Here is an 11145-nt window from a genome sequence, read left to right on the forward strand (position 1 = left end):
TTTTATACCCTCATGACAGGCAACATTCTTCCTGAATGAAAAAACAGCTGCAGCTATGTTCTGCAAGATAGCTTCAGGCTTCTCAATGCAATAATTTCTGCATATGTCATGTCTATGTGTGCACCCATGGAACAACTTAAAGCATATCTTTAGTAAAAAAGTGCAACTTTACTATGTACAGACATTTGTAAACTGATTTTTATAACAGCATTGTTCAAAATTGCCAAGAGACAGAGACAGTCCAAATGCCCATTAATGGATGAGTAGATGAACTATGGTATATACATATGATGGAATATTATGCAGCTGTAAGACAGAACAAAGTCATGGAACATGTAATGATGTGGATGAACTTTGAAGACATTATGTTGAGCAAAGTTACCCAGCAACAAGAGTACAAATAATGTATGGTCTCACTAATATGAACTAACTAGCATTAATGAGCAAACTTTGTGAGTTTAAGCTGAGTACACAGGTTATCAGGAGATAGAAAGAGGGTAGAGATCAAGCATTTGATGATGAAGACCTACAGAATGTTCGAAAGGATTGATCGTATAGATCCAGAAATCAATAGCAAAATACTGAGTGATGGAAGCACAATATTGAAAGTACCATGAACAAAGATGTCTGTGAGTAAATTGGGAAGAGGAGGATTAGGGGCATGTATGACATCAGAAGGAAAGATAGATGATAAAGACTGGGATTGTAAAATTTAGTGAAAGCTAGAGTGGTCAGTGATGGTGACTAAATGTACAAATATTAAAATGGTTTTACATGTGGGAGAACAAATGAATGGCAATCTTGCAAGGTGTTGAGAAGGGGATAGTATTAGGGAAAAATATAATCAATAAAACTGGAGTCTACGGTTAACAGTAACATTGCAATATGCTTCCATTAAATGTAACAAAGGCAATATACCAAAGCTGAAGGTGTATGAGAGGAAGATATAAGGGCAGGTTATGGGATTCTTTGTAGTGGTGTTGTTGTCTGACCTTATAGTTGTGTTGTATTTTATTTTATTTTTTTCATTTATCTGTTTTCTTATTCTTTTACAATTTTTTTTGAGTAATGAGTATGTTCAAGTGCAGATTGTGGTCATGAATCCACAACTATATGATGATACTCTGAACAATTAATTTTATACCATGGATGATTGTATGGTATGTGAATACATCTCTATAAATTTGCAGGGAAAAAAGTAAACAAAGGACAAAAGGGCTGGAGAAAACATGGAGAGGAATGTACCTATTCACTGTTGGTTGGGAAGTAGAATGGTGTAGCCTATCTGGAAGGCAGTATGATGGTTCCACAAGAAACAAATTATGTGGGTGCCATAATGGCCTGCAACCTCATTTGGGGTATATATTTGTAAGATCTTAGAGCAGGGACAAAAATGGACATTTGCACACTGGTGTTTATGTCAGCAATATTCACAATTTGCAATGGATGGAGGTGGCCTAAGGGTACATCAACTGATGAACAGCATGGTGAACTGTGGTGTATGCAGACAATAGAAAATTAAGCAACTGCAAGAAGGAATGAAACTGTGAGACATGCAACTAGGTGAATGGATTTTGAGGAGAGCATTTTGAGTGAAGTACTGTAGAAATGAAAAGAAAAACACCATAATGTGTCATTAATATGGACTAATTATAATTTGCAAACTCTGAGAATTGAATCTTAGAGCACAGGTTATCAGAGGAATGCTTATTGTAAATTTCCCTAGATTGTAAGCTCTTACAGCAGTCACATCTATTTTTGATTTGTACTGATTATCTCTAAATTCTGAGATGCTGAACTCTTTGTGTATAACCTGGTTGGTCTCTAGAACATTGGGTATCTGTGTGATACCTGAAACTCAGAGCTAGAGCTCAGCAGCCATGAATGTCAGTGTTACCTCACATGGCAACTGTTTAAAAAAAATGTAAAAATGAGTTCAGACTTCAATAGAGATGTAAAAGAGGCAGATCTGGTAAGTATGACGGCAAATCAGCCAAAGGGTAAAGGATGATACTGACTATGTTTTAAAACTTAAACTTTTGTGTGAGAGCAAGGGAAGGGATGGCTAAGTGTATCATAGGAACAATATAGCACACAGGATTCTTATTTGTCACACATCAGCAAAAGCCATGAGGATAAACTCAGTCATCACAGTGGTATTGCCCATTTTTTGGAAATGCTTGTTGACGTGGAAAGCAAAAGGGATAAAGTCAGGAAAGTTGCATTAAAATTTAGCAATCTTTTGACAGAATGATTTAGCATGTTTCTTAAATTCTTTTTTTCTTTAATACAGTTTTATTGAGATATATTCACACACCCTACAATCATCCACAGTGTACAATCAATTGTTCACAATACCATCATACAGTTCTGCATTCATCACCATAATGAATTTTTGAACATATTTACTTACTGCAAAAAAAAAGAAAAAAGAACACCTAAAATATTCCATCCCCCCTTCCCACCCTGGTGTTCATTTAATTTTTGTCCCCATTTTTCTATTCATCTGTCCATACACTGGGTAAAGGGAGTATGAGATGAAAGGTTTTCACAGTCACACAGTCAAGAATGATAGTTATACAATCATCTTCAAGAATCAAGGCTACTGGGTCACAGTTTGACAGCTTCATCATTTCCCTCTAGCCTGCTTTTGCACCTCAAGAAAAGAGCTGTTAATTATTGTCTGTTTCAGGGGAATTAATGGTGCCTTCTTTATCTTCATTTTCATGTCTAATGCTCACATATTTTCTACTGTGCTCAAATTTCCAATCAAAGGAGAGTTAAGGAAGGCATTTTTCACCTGTGTCCCACACATCTTTGTAATGTCTGTTCTGTTCAGCTCAGGCAATAATGTGTACCTAAACCTTGGTAATCTCAGAAACCATTCAGGACATGATTCCTTCTGGGTTTTATTTTATTCTTCAATTACTGAAACCTATCATCTAGCATTAGAAATGAAACATAAAATAATCTATGAAGAAACTAGTATAAGGATGCTTTATTCAGGAAAAAATATAGATACATTTCAGGCTAATTCAATGTCACTGAGTGAGAAGAATCTTAAATAAACTGCACTCCTTATTATGGTCTACCACATTAGACTGCAGTCTTTAAAATCTCTCTATTGATAAACGTGTAACCGATCTTAAAAATGAATATTTTGTCCTACACATTACTCTTTTAATTTATCTTCTTTAAAATGAGTAAAGGTTATATTCCAAATAGCCATAGAAAAACATTTTGTATTATATTTTATTATGACTCATAAAATATATACAAACATTAATAATGCTTGAAAAACTCCTTAGAAAATAAAATATGGTGATAACTTACTAGACATAGTGTCTGACTTTATCTAATACAACATGCAATATAAAACAGCCCCTGGAAAAATTTGTCCTCAGAATCAGCAGATAAAAGGACAATTTACACTTCCTTAGAATGCTGGAGGAACATAGAGATTGAAGAAGGACTCCACAAATGCTGAATTGAAGAATTTTTCATCTCAGACACCCCAGACCACTGCCTCCACCTCACTAGGTCCCACACAGCTTGGGTGTCACACAGAAGCAGCACAGATTAGGTCCCTCCAGTAGCAGATGAAGACTACAGAGCCACTCACAGCAGTGAGTTAGAACCCCACACATACCCAGGCACAGAGACCCAAGACTTCAGTGAACAGGGTGGAACACAAGTCACTGAGGTGTGCTGCATGCTGCATTCCCCAGGGGTAAAAAATATAAGAGAGAGACTCTGTCAAGAATCTTGACATATCTGTTAGCAAGCCATACTAAGAATCAGGAAAATTTGACTCAGTTGAGGGAAAAAACTAAAACATCAGAAGACTCAGAATTTGGAACTAATCAAGGAAGTTCAAAGACATATCCTAAATCAACTCAAGGAGAGGAAGGAAAATATGGCTAAAGAGATAAAGGATAATATAAAGACAATGTGTGAGCATAAAGAAGAATTTAAAAGTATAAAAGGAAACATAACAAATTCTGGGGATGAAAAGCACAGTAACAGAGATGCAAAATAAAACAGAGATATATGACAACAGACGTGAACAAGCAGAATAAAGAATCAGCAAACCAGATGGCAGGGCTTTGAAAATTATACAGTCATAAGAACAAATAGAGGAAAAGAATAGAAAAAGTTGAGCAGTGTCTCACAGACATGATTGATAGCACGAAGCCCACACACATATGTGCTGTGAGTGTCCAAGAAGGAGAAGAGAAGAGGAAAATGGCAGAGAAAATAGGAGAGGAAATAATGGCCCCAAATGTCCCAACTATTAAGAAAGAAATCAATATGCACACCCAAGTGGTGCAAAGTCTCCAAACAGAATAAATCCACATAGACCTACTCCAAAATTACATATTACTCAGAATATCAAATGTTAAAGATAAAAGAAAATTCTGAAAGCAGCAAGAGACAGGTGATTCATCACATATGAGGGATCCTCAATAAGACTAAGTGCCAATTCCTCATCAGCAACCAGGCAGTCAAGAAGTCAATGGTATGATATATTTAAGGTATGGAAAGATAAAAACTTCCAGCCAAAGAATCTTTATCCAGCAAAACTGCCCTTCTAAAATTTGAAATACTAACAACTAAACAGAACTGGGGGGACTTTGTCAACAGATCTGCCTTAGAAGAATTACTGGAAGGAGTTCTGCAGGTTGAAAGGAAAATACAGAGAGAGTGGCTTGGAGTCATGTGAAGAAATGAAGGTCTTCAGTAAGTGTAACTAAAAGGGTAAATTCAAAACCCTATAGAACTTGAACCTCAATTTAGAACTTTTCTCCTTAACTCCTCTAAGAGTCAGATTACAACAGAATATAAAGTGAGACAAAACAACATAATAATTGAAAACAGAGGGATATGGGAAAAGATAATGTGCATACAACTGAAGCTAAGTTTGTATCTTTTCAAATTTTTAGATTATATGGGAAAGATGTCTATTATAAACTACAGGATTTCCATAGTGAAAGAATTTTTAAAATATACAGAAATGAGAAAGGGATCAGTCAGATAAAACACAAAATATTAACTATATAGGAAAGAATGCTGCAATAAAGGATAAAAGAGACCGAAAAGATATGACATATAATAACCAAAGGGACAAAATGATTGAAGTAATCCTTGACTTTTCAGTAACAACAGTGAATGTTAATGGATTAAATTCCCCAATCAAAAGTCACAGAGTGTCAGAATGGAAAAAAAAGAGTATGATTCAACTATGTTGTTTACAAGAGACTTGCCTTCATAAAAAAGACACAAATACAGTGAAAATTAAAGCATGGAAAAATATGTCCCATGCAAAGAATAACCACTGAAATGCTGGGGTAGCTATACCAATATCAGGAAAAGTCAACATTAAGTCAAAAGCTGTTGTAATAGACAAAGACAGACACTACATATTAATTATAGGGCCAATCCACCAAGAATAAATAACCATCATAAATATTTATGCACCTAACCACAGTGCTCCAAAATACATTGGCAAAATTGAAGGAAGAATAGACACCTCTACAATAATAGAGACTTCCATAAACTGCTCCCATCAATAGATAGAACATGAAGACAGAAGATCAGTTTGGAAACAGAGAACTTGAATAATATGATAACTGAACCAGACCAAACCAACTTATGCACAACATTGCACCCTGAAGCAACAGGATATGATATTTGTCTCAATAATTTACGGATCATTCTCCAAGATAGACCAAATATTGTGTCACAAAACAAGTCTCAATAAATTTTAAAAGTTCTAAATAATACAAAGCACTCTCTCTTATAATAGTGGAATAGAGTTGGAAATCAGTAACAGGCAGAAAACAGAAAAGTCTACAAATAAATGAAAGTTAAACAACACACTGTTAAACAATCTGTGGGTCAAAGTAGAAACTGAAAAGGAAATCATAAATATATTAAGAATACATTTCCTTCCAGGAGTTTAAAGTCTTGGCTGTTATTTGTAGGTCTCTGATCCATTTTTAGTTGATTTCTGTATATGGTGTGAGATTGGGGTCCTCCTTCATTTTTCATACTGATATGCATTCCCCCCCACCACCATTTCTTAAGTGACTGTTCTTTCCCAATTGAGAGAATCTGGCAACCTTGTCAAAATCAATTCACTATCACTATGAGGGTCTATTTCTCAAATATCAATTCAATTCCATTGGTCTATAAATTTATCTTTGTTCCAAAACCATGATGTTTTGAATAATGTTGCTTTGTAATCAGCTTTAAAGTCTTCAAGTGTGAGTCATACAACTTTATTCTTTCTCAAGATGTTTTTGGCTATTCAGGGCCCCTTACTTTTCCATATAAATTTGATAATTGGCTTTTCCATTGCTGTACAGCTGGAATTTTTATTGGGATTGTGTTGAATCAGTAAAGATAGTTGGATAGAACTGACAACTCTATGATATTTAGCCTTCAAATCCACAGAGAATGTCCTTCTACTTATTCAGGTCTTCTTTGATTTCTCTAACCAATATTTTGTGGTTTTCTGTAGATAGAATTGACAACTTTATGATATTTAGCCTTAAAATCCATGAACAGAGAATGTCCTTCTACTTATTTAAGTGTTCTTTGATTTCTCTCATTAATATTTTGTGGGTTTCTGTTTACAGGTCCTTAAAATCCTGAATTAAATTTATTCCTGATATTTGATGTTTTTAGTTGCTATTGTAAATAGCATTTTTTAATTGATTTCTCCTCAGCTTGCTCATTATCAGTGGATAGAAACACTAATGATTTGGGGGCTTGATTTACAATCCTCACTTTGCCAAAATTATTTTATTAGCTCCAATAGTTGTCTGAGAGATTCTATATATAAAGGATCCAGTCATCTGCAAATAGTGAAAGTTGTACTTATTCCATTGCAATTTGAAAGCTTTTTATTTCTTTTTATTGCCTAAATGCTCTGGCTAGAACTTCCAGCACAATGTTGAATAACAGCGGTTGAAGTGGGCATCTTTGTCTTCTTCACATATCAGAGGGAAAGCTCTCAGGTTTCCATCACTGAGTTTATTAGCTGTGTGTTTTTCATATATGCCCTTTATCATCCTGAGAAAATTTCCTTCTATTCCTCTTTTTCTAAGTGTTTTGTAACAAGAAAGAATGCTGGATTTAGTCAAACACCTTTTCTCCATCAGTTGAGATGATCATGTTATTTTTTTTACATTCAGTCTGTTAATTTGGTGGACTACATTAATTGATTTTCTTAGGTTGAACCACCCTCACTCACCTGGGATGGATATCAATTGTTCATGATGTATAATTCCTTTAATTTGCTGTTGGATTCGACTTGCAAGTATTTTGTTGAGGAGATTTACATCTATATTCATAAGAGAAACTGATCTGTCATTTTCTTTTCTTGTAGTATCCTGACATGGCTTTTGCTTGAGGTGATGTTGGACTCTCACGCGTTAGTTAGTATTCCCTCCTGTTCATATTTTGGAAGAGTTTGTGTAGGATTGGTATTTATTCTTCTTGGAATGATTGGAAGAAGTTTTATTTTGGGGGAATTTTTTTATGACTGATTCAATCTCTTGTAATTTTTTTGTTGTGATCTTTTATTTTCTCTATAGTCACTGTAGGTTGTTTGCATGTTTTCATGCAAAGGACACTCTCCATTTAATTTAGATTGCTGAAATTTGTTGGCAAACAGTTCATAGTATCCTCTTCTGATTGTTTTTAATTCTCTGTGGTTATTATTAATGTCCCCTTTCTCATTTCTGATTTTGTTTCTTTGCTTCTTGTTTTTTTTCTTCAAGTGAAAAATAATACAGAGCATAAACAATATGAAAATTCCATTCTTTGAAAAGACCAAATACAATTAATGAGCCATTATCTAGACTGACAGAAGAAATTGTGAACAAAGAATTATATCCAATAAAAATAACTCTCAAAAATGAAGATAAACGTAAAGAATTTGCAGACATACAAAAGCTGAGGAATTCACAACCATCAGACCCATACTACAGGAATTGTTAAAAGAAATCCTTAATGGAGAAGGATAATGATATAGATCAACCTATATCATTAATCTTTTATCTATGCAAAGAAATGAAGAGCACAGGAAAAGATAAATGTAAGGCTAATTATGTAAGATATTTATCTTATTATTTAAAACCTGGAAAATCTAATTGACCATTTACACAGAAATAATACTAATTTTGGGGGGTTAATTATATATATATTAGTGAAATGCATGAGAAAATTAGCCTAAAGTCTGAAAGTGGAAAAACAGAAATAAGCTTTTTGAAATAGTTATACTATACATGAAACTGAGAAATGCGTGTTAAACATAAAGAAACAAATACGTCAAAAGCTAAAATCTATAAATAAAATTACATATGTTAATGCTCACATAAAGTAGACTTCAGAGCAAAGAACATAATCAGGGATAAAGAATTGTACTTCATACTGATTAATAGGTTGCTTTAGATTTTGCCATGCTATATTTTTGCATGTATAAAGCATTTAATGCTATATTATTTGAATGAATATTTCAAAATGACTTTTAAGATTATAACAGAAAATATATCTGTTTGCATTAGGACATGGGTCTCCACATTGGATTGTATACAACCAAGGCATAAATTAATTTTTGTGGAAAATATAAGAATTTAAATTTATTTTGTATTTAATTTTATTTTTATGTTATTATTTCAAATTATGCTAATAACTTCACTTTAGATACACAATGCGTGTCTGAAATTACATGAAAAATTAATGTATAAATGCATATTCATATATAAGAGGACATATTATTTCTATAAATAAAAAAATGCAGACACCATAATAGTTTGCCAAGTATATTTCATCAGAAAAGTACCACATCTGTGAATATAAAAATCCTTGAAAATAACAATCTTAGAAGTAACAGAAATGACAGTGCTGCCTTCAATTAGTGACAACAGAATTCCAATTTACAGTTCCAGACACTGAATACTGTAATCTGCAAGGATGCATATGTTCTGGAAACCTTTTAACAAACATGACAATTGATTTTTCCTCTAGTGGAAATCACTGTGCCTGTATGAGGAAATATTGTAGAGATTGTGGGCACTCATATGTGAGAAACCTATATGAAATTCCATGTAAATATAAATTTCTATCTTTTTATTTTTATAATATATTGAAATATTGAATCAGAAGCTTTATGAGTGACATAGAAATTAATTTACCTGAGTTTTATCTTCTTATTGTGCAGAGGTCAATAACTTTCAACAAAAAAATGCAATGCTAAACTTTTTAAACTTACCATTGAATTAGATATTGTAAATAAAAGTTTCAGCTTTGAGAAAAAATGTATTTAAATTTCTCCTTCCATATTATGAAAAGCAGGGAAATATGTCATTGATCTCTCTAAGACAGTCTAGACTTAAAGGTGAAAAATTGGAAAGATGTGAAGGTCCTTTAACAGTGATGCTTCAGGTGTATATGCAATTTCAGAGGGAAATCCTCAAAAGAAAATAAGTTTGAACTCTTCTTATTTTGATACACGATACTAAGGGATAGTCTATCCCTTAGAGAATCACAGCAGGCTTTCAAAGGTTGGAAATTGTCAAGAAAGTTAATATTGAAGACTTTTTCAGCTCATGTCATCAACATAGAATTGCCTTTAAAGAATTATCCTACTACTTTCCTGAATAAAGCATTCTCTTCATAATTTTCTTCGTAGCCTCTATTATCTGCTTGTTTCTAAGACTATAGATTATAGGATTCAGGAAAGGAGGGACTATGCTGTAGAACACAGAGGTGACCATGTCCTGAATTGTGCATGAGGTGGAGGTTGGCTTCACATACACAGCAGCCGCTGAGCTGAGGAAGACGGTCACCACGAGGATGTGAGGGACACAGGTGGAAAAGGCTTTTCCCCGCTCTCTGCTGGTTGGAAACTTGAGCACAGCAGAAAATATGTAAACATAAGACCTGGTAATAAAGGCAAAGCAGCCCCCCTCAATCAACATTGTAGTGAAAAAAATTGAAATTTCATTGCCGAAGGTGTCAGAGCAGGAGAGCTTCAGCAGAGAGGGGATGTCGCAGAAGAACTGATGGACCACGTTGGACTGACAGAAGGACAGCCGGAATGTGTTTCCAGTGTGGAATCCTGCATAGACCACACCACTGAGTACTGAGGCCAGTGTCATCTGGACACACACCCGATGGTTCATGACCACAGGGTAGTGGAGGGGCTGGCAGATGGCCACACAGCGGTCACGGGCCATGGAGGTGAGGAACATCACCTCCACAAACCCACAGAAAATGACCGTGAATATCTGAGTTGCACACCCAGCCACTGAAATGGTCCTGTTTTCAGTGAGAAAAGTGACACAGGCCTTGGGTACAGTGACAGAAATGAAACACATGTCTAAGACAGACAGATTTCTGAGGAAGAAGTACATGGGGGTGTGAAGATTCTTGTTCAGGCTGGTTACTGTGACAATGAGAAGATTCCCCATCAGGGTTGCCAAGTACAGCAGTAGGAAGAGCATGGCGTGCAAGACTCTGAGCTCCCACACATCAGAAAATCTTGTAAGCAGGAATTCGTTCTCTGCAGTAGAATTGAGCATCTTTAGGTAATTTGCTTTGGACATGGACAGACAAAGCACATAATCCCTAAAGAACATGGAGAATCAGCATGAAGAAAGAAATTAGCCCAAGTATATGTATTAACCCATATTTATACAAATTTATACTTTGTAGTTCCCTTTGGTTATTAGGAAACAGCATAGTGTTGTCTTATGGTCCTTTAGTTTCCCTGCTTGTATACTTTATTTACCGTGCATGGGTAGCAAATAAAATATAACACTTTAGAACCTGTGCCCAGGTACGGTTAAATTTTTATTATGAACCAGCTGTAATTGTAGGTCAGAGTTTGCCTGGAAGATTAGTTGAGTTTAAAAAAGGCAAATGCATACTTACTGACTTGTTCATCGTATTATATAAATATTAAAGCTTATCATTAATTGATAACCAAACACAATCTGACTAATGAGAGATGTATGGTGGAAATCTCACAAGCCCACAAGCAAGAAAATTACTCTTATTTCTAATTCCATGCTATGAATTTTGATCCTGATTTCCTTTGGATATTCACCTCCAAGAACCCCTTGCTCTGATGAC

At 34.7% G+C, this 11145-nt stretch overlaps 1 protein-coding gene across 1 annotated transcript; it reads right to left on the reverse strand.

Moving 5' to 3' along the window:
- Positions 1 to 9656: 9656 nt before the first annotated feature.
- Positions 9657 to 10592, reverse strand: LOC119520103 (olfactory receptor 14C36-like). The gene has a single exon (XM_037817863.1). The coding sequence runs from the start codon at positions 10590 to 10592 to the stop codon at positions 9657 to 9659; it is 936 nt and encodes a 311-aa protein (XP_037673791.1).
- Positions 10593 to 11145: the final 553 nt, after the last annotated feature.

Source organism: Choloepus didactylus, chromosome 24, assembly GCF_015220235.1.
Source record: "Choloepus didactylus isolate mChoDid1 chromosome 24, mChoDid1.pri, whole genome shotgun sequence".
NCBI lineage: Eukaryota > Metazoa > Chordata > Mammalia > Pilosa > Megalonychidae > Choloepus > Choloepus didactylus.

Excerpts from the sequence above, each read along its gene's own strand:
- LOC119520103 (XM_037817863.1), bottom strand. The coding sequence starts at position 10,592 with ATGCTCAATTCTACTGCAGAGAACGAATTCCTGCTTACAAGATTTTCT.